Genomic DNA, 14022 nt, shown 5'->3' with positions numbered 1-14022 from the left:
ACAAACACATGATATCACACACATACATGCATCAAATCACACATAGCATACATTTACACATAGATCTACACATTTACTTGTATTCTCCCCCCATAAAACTCATAAAAACTGAAAAGAAGGGGGGTATGAAACTCACCTTGAGTTGTGGATCGGTTTTGAAGAAGATTTGGAGAGTTTGGTGCTATTTTTGGCCCTATCAAGTTCCTTGGATGGATCTCGAACTTGGTGGGTTCTTGAATGATGATTTTTATGGAAGAAATCCCTTGAACACCTCTTAGATCTCGAAAATTTGGAGAGAATGGAGAGAGAGTTTCTTTGAGAGAATTTTGAATGAAATGTGTGTGTGTGTGTTTGGTTTCGGCCGAGAGCAAAAAGAGAGAAGATAAGAGAGATTAAGTGAAGTGATGGTTGCATGGAAATATGGGTTATATGCATGGAAAACCTCCATGTAAAAATGAGGTGGCATTAATAAGTCAACTCCTCTTTTCCTTTGGGCTTGGGTTGAGAATGGAGAAGATAGGAGAGAGTTTTGGGCCTTGAGTGATTAAATCCAAGATATAGGTCCAATATACATCAAAGTATAAATTTTTATCGCCCATTAGGGCTATTTAGTTTTGTTATGGCCCAATATGGTCATTTTAAATATTTTATTTCATTCTAGGCCCAATATGGCCCAAAATATTAAAATAATTGAAAGTGGGTCCAATTAGAGCTCATTTAAGAGTTCTAAGCCCAAGATAGTCAAATTGGAAGCTTATTGGTCCATTGGTTCCCAATAAGGAAATCCTAGTCCAAAATGGACTTAAACAAGGATTTCTAGGGTTCTCCAATTCTTTGTTGACTTTTTGAACGTTTGTATAAAGTGTTTGATTGAAGTTTTGTTGTTATTGAATAAGCATCCTACATGCTTTCACATTGTTGGTTCACATTTGTTATCATTGTTAAATGTTTACAAGGCATCGAATTTCCTAGTTGTGACAGAGAAGATCGAGAGAGAGAAATTGCAGCAGTAACACACATACACGTGAAACATTAACACCACACAACCACCCACTCACGGTGACATGCGGTTGACGGAATGATGTTGGCGACGGGACAACCACCAGACAAGTGGCAACGATGGGTGCGAAGTAGCGATGACAGGAACGAAGAAGGAAGAAGGGATATGGGTTGCACCATTACCGGAGGGAGACAACAATGACCTTGGACACACTTTTTCTGACTGCCCACAATAATGGTGTCCACACGTCGATCTCCACCTTTGTTGACAACAGTGGCAGAGGTTGGTTTCGGTGGCTCAAGGTGGCGTCAAGGGGGTGGCGGCGGCTGCAGGTGAGTAGCTATAAGGGTGGCGGTTGAAGATGGATTCTAGGGTCAAGGTGTATCGGGTATTATATGAGCTTAAGGGATGAGATGGGTGACGAGTTTGATCTCCCGTCTCCAATTCCAAACTTAAGTGCACGATTGACACTTCCAACCCTTCCAACCACTAACATTTTCAGATTAGGGCCATTATCTACCAAACAACCATTGGTCAAGAAATTCTTTACATTTCAAGTCTAATTGATACAATTTAGACACTAAATTCCTGAAATTATAACATTTAACTCCCCTGCTAACACTCGTCAATATTACTACTTTAGGGCTATTATTTATTCATTTTATTTATTTAACTTTATTTATTTAATTAATTTTATTTATTTGTTTATTTTTATTTTAAACGGAATGTTACACATGTCAATGTCTAAGGGGTGGTTTTGATAGTTGTTCATTGAGTCAGATCTGACCGAGTCAGATACCTAACTAGGTCTAAAGTTTGACTAAATTTATATACGACCAAAATCATCGTGTTTGATTATGCGTCTAATTGGTTGTGCTAAATAAGCAAAATGACCATCTTACAATTTTGTATAGTTTGCGATCTTCATAACAAAAAAGAGGTGCATCATATTTCACAAATAACAATGCAGTAGGTGCTCCATGACACCATTGCAAACTCTTCCATATATACATACTAAAAATTTTAATAAGTTGAAATGTGGATAACTCAAGCAATAACCTTTCTTGTTATTATTGACAACTTATTAATAAAGCAAATCACATGATAAATTAATTAATCCAAAAGATTTAACCAAACAAGTCAAAATGAAGTGAAACATAACATTTAAATATAAAAGTTTAGGTCAAAAGGAATGAATGGTTATTAATCACACATCATTTTGTGTCCTTTGGTGTCACCATAATCACATATCACTTCTATGGATGAAGAATCACATCAAAGGCAAAAGATCTAGAATTTTTCAAACAAAGATTCCTTAAATGAAGCCTAATTTTGAAACAATTGATAGCAAAGACACATAAGCCTATGTTGAATATTAGAGCATACGACATACGTTGATCAAAATTCTCCCGATTATCTTCAATTTAGCAACAAGTATGGTGAAACTAATTCAAAACAGAAAAATGATAAGTAGCAGGGAATCTACAAATCAAATTACTGATTAAGATTTTTTTATAAAGGAATGTTCAAAAAAAAAAAAAGGGATTGATTGATCGAAGCAAAATCAAGGACGAAACCCTTAACTTACCTGCTGCTTCAAAAAATCGAAGATGGAATCAAGAAGAATAGAAAGAAAACGGACATGTTGTTGCTTATTAGGGGAAGGAGGAATATGGTGGCACCATTTTCTATTCAGCCTTAATACACACATAGACGTCCGTCGAAGGAGGAAGGAGCGACACAAATGGAAGCGGGGGGCGTAGATGTCAAAGGTGCACAAAGAAGGAACGTGTGGGAAGGATGAGGCGGGTAAATCGGGGCAATTGAAGTTCCAGTTTCAATTATTGTTAATATTTTAGTGAACTAAGTAAACCAATTTTGTAGGCCGAGTGAGAGGTACCAACCCAATTAGATGCAAATCAAACACCTTGACCGGACTGAGACAGACAAAAACGTCTGAGCGAACCGATCGACACCAAATCAAACAGGCCCTAACCCTAATTCGAAACCCAACATGAAAATAAAAAAAGTTAACATGATACATCATAATAATTTAACGAGTTGGGTTAAGACGAAACTCTCTCTTTTGACACGATACTATATATTTGTGTTGACCATAATTTAAGAAAAAACAAAATACCTTTAGATTTCTTCGAATATAAGTCTATAACCCAAAACAATTACTAAAATCTAGAAGAAAGAACAAAACTGATGGGTCCAGCTAATATTTTTTTACAATGCAAGCAAACACATCCAACAGCATCATGATAATTTATGAATCATGAGCGTAATAGTATTCCCAATTTAAACCTAGTTCATCAATTTAATTAATTTATATTCCCAATTCTGTCTTTGTCTCCCTCCCTCTTTCTCAACTTTCCTTGTTCATGTTTTGACTGCTCTAACAACTTAAATCTTCACCGACTGAAGAAATCTCTCCTCAATTATCTACTTTTGTCTTATTTTACATGTGATGTAAGTGCATTCTTCATTTTCCTCCATGAGTTTCCATTTTACTTTGCTTTGTTTGGTTAAATGTGTATGATTGAAGTTAGGGCTTTGTTCGTTAACAACTACCCCTTAAGGTGAAAATGTCGATATTTAGGGTTTTGCCCCTTTTACGTGTTGCTATTCATACTAGCAGTTGTTTTCTTCATCGATTTTTCGTATCTCCCTTTGCTTGTGTTTTCGTTAATGTCATTCTCTAGTATATCAATACGTTGATTGTTCTAACTTCTAAGTCGTTTCTGATTCTTATGATTTTACAGTGTAATATATAAATCGGAACGATGACGAAGGTGGGTCGTGATTTCAGCTATACAATGCAAAGTTTGGCAGTTCCCCCTGTGTCTGCAGATGTGATGTTTGCATCTACTCGATTTCCAAACTACAAAATTGGGGCTAATGACAAAATTATGTACGGAAATGAAGACCAAAAGTTGGTTTCTATGAAGGAAGTCATAGCCAAAGAGACTGCTCAGTTGTTAGAACAACAAAAACGCTTATCTGTTCGTGATTTGGCTAGTAAATTTGAGAAGGGTTTAGCTGCTGCTGCTAAATTATCCGATGAGGTTTGTTCTTTGAAAGTTTTCATGATCTTAAAAGTTAGTTTATACTTTCATTATAATGAAAATCGCTTACTTATGACAAAACAGGCTAAACTCAGGGATGTGACATGTTTAGAGAAACATGTTCTTTTGAAGAAGCTTAGAGATGCACTTGAATCACTTAGAGGGCGTGTTGTGGGTAAGAACATGGATGATGTAGAGGATGCCATTGCTATGGTTGGTTTCATCTTTCTTTGTAGTTCCTACCTTTTTCTCCATTATTTTTTCTTGTAACAAGTCTTTCTTTAAAAAGGAATCACTTAATCATATCCATCATTGTAGGTTGAAGCTTTAGCTGTTCAGTTGACTCAGAGGGAAGGAGAGTTAATTCAAGAAAAGGCTGAGGTTAAAAAGCTTGCAAATTTTTTAAAGCAGGTTTGTGTCTTTATGACAATCTACAGTTTTTCTTTATTTTTGTTCTCTCTAGACTTTCATTCTTATATCTAACTGATGCATATTCAAGAAATATATGTTTAGCCATTTACAACTTGTTCATGAGAAGTTTGAATTTGAATAGCTTTTATTCCACAATTTAACAACCAATTGTCGTACAATCGAAGTTATAGCATTAGGATAAAACAGAAACATTGTAGATTTCTTATATTTTCAAATGATTCTGTTTTTTGTAATTTAATTTTTGTAACTTCACACAGGCTTCAGAAGATGCTAAAAAGCTTGTTGATGAAGAAAGATCTTTAGCAAGGAGTGAAATTGAAAATGCAAGAGCTGCAGTTCAGAGAGTAGAAGAGGCTCTTCAGGAGCAAGAAAAAAATTCAAAAGCTTCTGGAACCCAGGTTTTTTTTTGGAATTTTCTAAACAGTCTTTTACATATGCTCATGATTATTGTAAAAGGAGTGTATACAAAATCAGATTTTTGTTATATATTATGTGGTTATTTCTTAAAGTATATGAACTAAGGTTCTATACTTCAATATATTTGCAACAATCTTTTTGTATAATGTGGTTGAAAGGGTAAAAAGGTCCCTCTGGCCCACACCATTTATAAAAAAAGTGACCTCATAAAAAAACTTATATGCTATTTATTTTTTGACTTTATGGACTTAATACATACAACACTTAATCCAGTAAGTCATCTATGCACGCCTCATTAAGTGATGTATTTTCTTTTACAATTTTGCTCTCTTCGCATTTATTTTCGAGATTTATTATTTATTAACAAATGATTCAACTGAAGTTTGTATCCGAACTATTATCTTCAAGTATCAATATTTTTTGCTATCTAATGATATTGTGATATATTATGATTGTTAATTTGTTATAATATATCATTATATGTTATATTAAAAAGTTTCTATTTATATAATTCATAAGCTGAGAGTCATTTGTCATTAAAAAAATTCATTCAAACAGTCATCTTTCACGAAACATTATTTTCTGGAGGGGTAAAATGGTCATTTACTGTCATATAGACTGTTCACCCAGCATACAAAAGAAAACACGCAAACCTTATTTATCCAAATAACACTTAATGTGGAAAAAGTAAATGCCTTTCCACTAGACAAAACAAATAAAACAATGGTCCACTTAATTAAAGTTTTTCTTTTTTGCAAGTTTTACTTTATTAGAAATTTTGTTTACATACAATCATCTACATTTCATAAATTGATATATTCATATTACTTTTAGGCTGCCTTTAACTCTTTTTGACTTTGAAGTCAAAAGAACTATAAACTATTCAAAGGATAATAGGAGCATAGTTTTGTAAAGTTCAGATTTTTTTTTGTTCCACATTTTATGTTTTTAACCTTTTTATTTCTATGCTAAATTACCAAAATAACAAACTCTACTCTTGTTTATTCTGTTATAGATCTTTCCATATATTATTATTCAACATAAATCAAAATATCAAATAATTCTATGGTTTTATGAATGGAGACTCATTGAAAAGGGTGCTTATGTTAAATTTCTTAAATTATCTTAATTCATGGGGCTTTGAGCATTAAAGAAGGTTTGCATATCTTAAATTGTTAACTTATTTTAATGCATTATGATTTATTTATATTTTGTTTTATATTCAGGATTTGGAAGAACTAATGAAGGAGGTTCAAGAAGCCAGGAGGATCAAAATGCTGCATCAACCTAGCAAGGTATATTCACAACTCAATTTTTTAAATTCCTTTTCGCAGAGTTTTTTTTTTTTTTAAATATTTATAATCAGCCAATCAAAATCCTTTTTGTGATATTGTAACTTTATATGCTATTTATGCAGGTTATGGACATGGAACACGAGCTTCAAGCATTACGAATTCAACTGGCTGAGAAGTCAAAGCGGTCAATTGAGCTTCAGAAAGAGGTGGGGTTTGACCATTTTGCCCATTTTCTTTTTTTACAGTCTTATTGACCATTTTGCCCTCTGATTAATTTTGCTAAGTAAACCATCTTTGTTACATTACTCATTGGTTTTTCATGTGCACCCCACAATTTGAACAACTTGTAACTTTTTATAAAATTTGCTAATAAGAATTTAATCCATTCGACACTAAAAAGGTCAAATTGGACTCTTTCTTTGGTATTTACTAATAGCTTTTTCTTTTTCCTATAATCCTTATCTTTCACTAAAATAACCTTCAAAAAGTCGTCCACTATATCTAATGCTTTTTTCCTTTCTATCATTAATTGACAGAAACTTGTTCATGTTGTTATAGCAAAGATTAATTTTAATATCATCAAAATTCCATTAATTTTAGTAATATACCATAATTTTCAAATGTAGCTTTTTCACAATCACTCATTAATTAACAAAATCTTGGAGAACTTTTTCAATGCATTTGTAGGACCCATAGGCCATAGCTTTCATGTTGTGTGATATTAAAGGTAAAAGACATAATTTTGGATTTTGAATTCTTAAAAAATAGCAATATTATCTGATTTTGTTTTATCCAAAATTTCAGTTGGCAATCAGTAGGAGGGTAGAGGAAAGCACATCCTACTTGTTTGAATTAAATGGGACACCTGCTTTAGGTTCATATTTACAAATCCAACCCTCTTCCAAAAAAACCTCACAACTTTCACAATCTTCTATTCAATGGTATCGATTCACATCTGAAGGTGGAAACAGAGACATTATTTCAGGTATATATATTTTCACTACGTTATTTCAAAACATTAACATAAATATAAAATAAATAAATATAAGGGTTATAATAGTCTTTTTAAGTTGATAGGGACCAAAACCAATAAAAAGATCCAATTTTGGACCACTGGTGCATCACCAAAACTTTATTGGACTAAAACCACAGGGACCATTTTTGCAATTTTGTCATTTGTTTATTACTACATTGTACTATGAAAAATCTACCCATTTGTAAGTGTTAATCTGAGAAAAGATCTTATATTTTGTGTTATTTCCGGATTAAGCCTGAACTTTATTTTTTTCCTGAAAAATACCTAACATTTTTTCATTTTTTTTTTCGATCTGGCCCTTTTAGTAAATTTTTCCCGAAAAAACTTGTAAAACGTGAGGGTTTGTTTTTTGGGAAAAAACTAAAAATGTTGAGGTTTTTCGGAAACAATTTGAATGTTGAGGGTTTTTTTTTTTTTTTTTTCTGAAAAACAAGACAAAGTTGAGGGTTCTTTCGGAAAAAATGAATAATAACAAGGTTCTTTCAGAAAAAAATAAAGTTGGAGGTTTAATCCGAAAAACCACAAAATATAAGGTCTTTTATGGAGATTAACCCCATTTATAACAATGTCATCCAAATACAAAGTACAATGTCCTTATAAGAAAAGAATTAAAAGTACAATTCTATAATTGGATTGATTTTTCAAAAGAGCAATAAAAAGATGTAACATAAAAAGTAGAAGTAGGATGCTATTAATAAACAAATAAATAAAAGTTCAAAGTACATTGCTATTTTTTTACTTTTACATTTTAAAAGTAGAATGTCGTTTTGGATTTGGTAGGGGCCACAAAATCTATCTATGCTCCTGAGCCCTCTGATGTTGGTCGGATTCTTCAAGTTGATGTCATTTCAGATGGTCAAACTACTACACTCACTACATCCGATCCCATTGAACCAGGTTTTTATTTATTTATTTATTTATTTTCTGATATATTCATAATGTTATTGAAGAGTAAAATAATGTAGATCTTTGACCAAATCAAAGTCAATAATATAAATAGATAATTGATTTTTTTTTTTTTTAATTTTATAACAGCTGCGGGACTAGGAAACTATGTGGAAGCATTGGTTCGTCGACATGACACAGAATTTAATGTAATTTATGTTCTTTTAGTTTTATTCTATTTTATGTTGACAAACCATTTTTATATTAGAGTAAATTACTGAAATCGTCCTTGTGGTTTGGTCAAAATTGCACGTTTGGTCTCTAATTTTTGTTTTGCACTCGGATCGTCCCTGTGGTTTGATTTTGTTGCGTTTTTCGTCCTTATGGTTTGGTAAAAATTGCATGTTTGGTCCCTAAATTTATGTATGTAAGGGACGAAAAATGCAACAAAATCAAACCATAGGGACGATCCGAGTGCAAAAAAAAGTTAGGGACCAAACGTGCAATTTTGACCAAACCACAGGGACGATTTTAGTAATTTACTCTTTATATTAAATAAAAAAATTTAGTGATTTGTGAATAATATACTGTTTTTTTCTAAAAAAAAATACAGGTAATTATAATCCAAATGAATGGGGTGGATCATCCTTCAGAGTCTATTCATGTACTTCATGTTGGGAAGATGAGAATGAAACTTTGTAAAGGAAAAACAACAGTGGCTAAAGAATACTATTCACCTTCAATGCAGGTAACCTATAATAGCAATGTACTTATATTATTAATACTAAGTTTTTTGACTGAATAAAATAATATAAAAGGTTGGTATGTAAGATTACCTGTTTAATTTATAAGAGATGACATTTTTATTAAAACAAATAATAAGTTATTACAGAAACCACAGGGACCCAAACTGTAATTTACTCTTCTTGTAAAAAATGTCACTGAAAGTGCAGAACCTTGCAAACTATAGGGTCATTTCTTGCAAATTAAAAACTACACGGACCAAAAGTGTATTTTTGGAAAATTGAAATTACATGGATCAGAAATGTAATTCATGCAAACTAAACACTTGGACCAAAAATGTAATTTCGGAAAGTTAAAACTATAGGGATCAACAATGTCTTTTGTTTATTTTCTTGTAAATCTAAAAGCAAATTGACCAAAAGTGTAACTCTGGAAAATTAAAACTATAGGGATCAACAGTGTCTTTTGTTTATTTTCTTGTAAATCTAAAAGCAAATTGACCAAAAGTGTAACTCTGGAAAATTAAAACTATAGGGGCCAAAAGTGTCGTTTGCTATTTCCTTGTAAATTAAAAAATACATGGACCAAAAGTGTAATTCCGGAAATTTAAATCCACATGGACCAGAAATTTAATTTATGCAAATTAAAATCTCCAACGACCAAAAATGTAATTTTGGAAAATTAAAACTACAGGGACGAAAAGTGTAATTTCGGGAAATTAAAACTACAGGGACTAGAAATGTAATTCATGCAAACTAAACACTTGGACCAAAAATGTAATTCCGGAAAGTGAAAACTATAGGGACCAAAAGTGTCTTTTGCTTATTTCCTTGTAAATTAAAAAGTACATGGACCAAAAGTGTAATTCTGGAAACTTAAAAACTATAGGGACCAGAAATGTAATTTATGCAAATTAAAATCTACAGTGACCAAAAATGTAACTTCGAAAAATTAAAACTACAGGGTCCAAAATTGTTCTTTGATTATTTCCTGCAATTTCAAACGTATTAGCATAAGTAACAAATAAAGTGTATATGTAAGGGAAATTGTCAGAAAAGTCCCAATATTTTCAGGAAAGTTACACTTTAGTCCCAAGAATTTTTTTTGAACATAAAAGTCCTTTTTTTTTTCATTTAACAGGAAATCACATATTATCCTATTTTTACAAACAATCGGGAAAAAAAAATCTTGGGACTAAAATGTAACTTTCCTGAAAATATTGGGACTTTTCTGACAATTTCCCTATATGTAAGGATGAATTGTTGGTTAATTTATGATTTCATCCTTTTTATTTATTTTTGTAATTTTATAAAAATACAGCTGTGTGGAGTTCGGGGTGGTGGAAACGCTGCAGCTCAAGCATCATTCTGGCAGCCAAAGATCGGACTTTCATTTGTTTTGGGATTTGAATCAGAAAGAGAAAGAAATGCTGCTATTATGCTAGCTAGAAGATTTGCCTTTGATTGTAATGTAAGCCTCCAAATCTCTTTCCATGTGAAATGACAATTTTACCCTTGCAGAAAAAGATATTTGAACTTTTTGAATGGTTTTGTTACAACTTACATTTGCAGATCAATCTTGCTGGCCCTGATGATACAGCATCCCAGAAACCTTAACTTCTGAGAATGAATATGTAATGTGTTATAAATGTATGTATAAGTTAGAAGGAATTGGGATTACTCAGATTGTGAAATTGTTGCGTACTTTATATTTTTATTTACACCATTTTGGCATCGTTTTGTTTGCCTTTTTGGTTTTGCTCATTTTGGTTCCTCACTGATTGTAACAAGTTTTTGTAGTTGTATATGAATTTAATACTGTTCACTTGTCTAATTAAAGAAACCTTGTTGCAATAATGTTCGGTATATGAAAACATACATTTTTTTAAATCCTTTTCGATAAGTAACGTTTTTATTTGTATATCTTTTATCATATTTTGATCAAATCACAATTTAAAAGGTTAAACATAAAAAGTTACTTTTTAGATGTTAGTTGAGTCTATATACTATATGCCCCTCATACAAAGGGTGTATTCGTCTTTTTAATGTGCCCTGCCGTAAAATCACATTTGTGAGGGGTTATTGTCCATGTGGCTTTATAACTCATCCGCCAAAGAATCCACTAGCGGTCTCATCATCAGGATGAAGGGTTTTTAGAGTAGGATTATTAGTAAAGTAGTCCACATATAAATGTGCATATATACATAAAAATGTTTTTTTTTCAGCGAATTTACTCACATATAGCGATTTTATAATGTATGAAGTAAAAAAAACAGATTAAAAATGTTTTTTCGGCGAATTTACTTAAACATAGTGATTTTATAGCGTATGAAAGTAAAAAAAAATAGATCAGACATCTCAAAGTATTTTTTTTATGTAACAGAAAAGTTCTTGGGTTTTCATGAATTTTTGAGTTCTTAAATGATCCTAGCTCTACATTTAAATATATATGTTAATTGTTATGGGTCGAATTTTTATCTTTATATTATTGTCAATATGTTGAACTTACACCAACATTCTCAGAGGTCCAAGATCTTGGATTGGTGGAATATCTTGGGATTACCTTCATATTTTTTGTGATGTCTTATGCAAGAGTAAAGACTTGACTAAAAGGGATAGACTATGTCAAATGGAACGTGATTAAAGTAAAATAAATGTTGAAGTCCTTCCTAAATATGGGTCAAGCATGAATCAAAGAAGATCCCGAGATATTAGGACAATTAGTTACAAAATCCTTGTATATATGAAAGACTAGTTGCGTATTATACACATTCTGACTTCTACTATATCTTCCTCTCTGAACACTCTTGAACACATTTACACCAATATCACAATCAACTAGCATTTCATAAGTGTGAGCCAAGTATCCATATTCCCTAAAGATTTTCCAAGGTGTTTTGGTGATTTGTGATTCCATTCGAGGCTTCCATACTATTGGGGCTAAGCTCTTAAAGTTCTAGACTTCAAGCTTCATTAAAAGTTATGTATTCTAACTTGTTATATTACCCAAGTAAATGATATTTGTATGGTAGTATAGGGTAATATCTTGGAAACTTCATATTTTCATGTATAATAGAGAAAACATAGATCCAAGATATTTAGGGTTTCATGTACACTTAGGAGTGTTAGAATGCTCAAAACCCAACAAATATTGTGAATGTGTTATTTTGTGTATGTTGGCACTTTGGGGGAACTCGCTAAGCTTTGGGCTTACAATTTTGGGTTATGTTTAATTTACTTCATATGATTGCGGGAAGACAAAGGTATGATTGTGCACCTCCTCGTGTTTTGTTTTATGATTTTGGGAAAGCTATGATAATAAACATGTTTGAAACTACTTTGTAAAGAATAATGGTTTGTGAATTGGTTCTAGGAGTTTAATTTTTTCATGAATTTTATGGATGTTACATTCTAATCTAAATTGAACATTTTACATTAAATCTAAAAGGCTTAATCAAAGAGGAAATCAATACCTTTATGTGTTTATGTAGATTAGAACTTGTTTCCCTTGATTCTAGCCTTCTCTAGACAACTTCACGACCTCAAAATCACCATAGCAGAACCCTCCTACGAACCCAATGAAGTATGTTCGAGAAAAGAGGTTTAATAGATTAAATATGTGTTTTCTATGCGTTCTCATGTCGTGATAAATAGATGGTCTTGTCGTGGTCTCTGGGAATCAGCAAAGTACATCGCTAATTCCATTCCAGCTTTGGGGACATTTTTTTCCCAACTTCAAAACATGCATATCTTTTCCATTTCTTATCCATTTTGATGATCTTTATATCTATGCAAATCTAGAACATATTCTACAAGTAACTTAAGTCTCTTCTCACTGAATTAATACGTGTCTTAATCTATTAAGTCACAAAGTAGGGCTAACAAGCATAAAATTTCCGCTTTGTCGTTTTGACCAAAAATACGTTTTCTCATGCATTCGTAGTATTTAACTTACTCATCTTACATCTTCTTACTGAATTAAACTCTTCTCGGACATTTTCATGAAGTCACAACTTCAAAATCTCATATTTTTTTATCACGAATGACCAAATTCCTCGTTTGGTGAATATTTGACTAAAAGTAAAATCTTTCTAAATTTTGGGTTGTTACAAAATTTGTCCCGTTTCTTCACTCTGGATCTCTACCACTCCATGTTTAAAGACTTTTATCACAAGGAACAGTCCAACCCCTTTTGATCTTAATTTCCCAGGGAAATAACTTCAAATGGGTATGATAAAGCAAAACCTAGTCCCCTGGTTTGAAATGCTTACAGTTGATGGATTTGTCATGAAAGGCCTTTGTTTTCTCCTTGTAAGTTCTTGCATCTTCAAATTACTCATTTCTCAATTCCTTTAGATCTTGCAATTGAATCTTCCTATGTCTCTCCGCTTCATCTTTATCAAAGTTGCACTGTATCACCGCCCAAAATGCATGATGCTATAACTCAACGGGAAGATGACAATGGATTTCCGAATACCAATCTAAATGGAGACATTCCTATCGGGGTCTTGTAAGCAATTTGGTAAGCCCACAAGACGTCATCAAGTCTCAAACTCTAATCATTTCTTGTTTGGGTTAGCCATTTTCTCTAGAATAAACTTGACTTCCTGATTTAAAACTTTCACTTGACCATTCGTTTGGGGGTGGTAAGCGGTAGAGACATGGTGGATCACATTGTACTTCTTCATCAAATCCTCCATCATCTTTCTGAAAAAAATATCCCTTGATCATTGATCAAATCCCTAGGCACACCAAATCTCACAAACACATTAGATTTTAATAAGTCGATAACCGTTTTGGCATCGTATGATCTTTTGGCTTTGACTTCAACCCATTTAGAAACATAATCAACTGCTAGCAAGATGTAAATGTTACCAAAATGAAACTGGAAATGGGCTGATAAAATCAATCCCCTATACGTAAAAAAATTCATAAACAAAGACCAGATTTTGTGACATTTGGTTCTTTTTAGAAATATTTTCCGTCCTTTTGCACCGTTCACAACAAATAACAATCGCCTACCATGGTTGGCCAAAATAATCCACATTCGAGAACTTTTCTCAAAGCTTGGTTAGGGCTGAAGTATCCCCCACAAGCAAGTTCAAGACAAAATTGTGAAATATATTGATGCTCTTGTTGGGGA

At 32.5% G+C, this 14022-nt stretch overlaps 1 protein-coding gene across 3 annotated transcripts; it reads left to right on the top strand.

Moving 5' to 3' along the window:
- Positions 1-3326: 3326 nt before the first annotated feature.
- On the top strand, positions 3327-10643 carry LOC145031033 (stomatal closure-related actin-binding protein 1-like). Of its 3 annotated transcripts, none has more exons than XM_078979484.1 (13): positions 3327-3475; positions 3769-4071; positions 4156-4284; positions 4390-4482; positions 4761-4901; positions 6147-6215; positions 6338-6421; positions 7020-7200; positions 8032-8148; positions 8287-8345; positions 8750-8884; positions 10201-10350; positions 10452-10643. In XM_078979484.1, exons 2-13 carry the CDS (start codon positions 3790-3792, stop codon positions 10494-10496), a joined length of 1485 nt encoding a protein of 494 aa, XP_078835610.1. In that variant the 5' UTR covers positions 3327-3475; positions 3769-3789; the 3' UTR covers positions 10497-10643. The 3 variants fall into 3 exon arrangements, with proteins under 3 accessions (XP_078835610.1, XP_078835611.1, XP_078835612.1); XM_078979485.1 differs by lacking the exon at positions 3327-3475 and adding an exon at positions 3479-3585; XM_078979486.1 differs by lacking the exon at positions 3327-3475 and adding an exon at positions 3648-3666.
- Positions 10644-14022: the final 3379 nt, after the last annotated feature.

The sequence above is a fragment of the Lactuca saligna genome, chromosome 2, assembly GCF_052625555.1.
Source record: "Lactuca saligna cultivar CGN05327 chromosome 2, ASM5262555v1, whole genome shotgun sequence".
NCBI lineage: Eukaryota > Viridiplantae > Streptophyta > Magnoliopsida > Asterales > Asteraceae > Lactuca > Lactuca saligna.
Note: the sequence above shows the minus strand (reverse complement) of the source record. Positions and strands in the feature narration are given on the sequence as shown.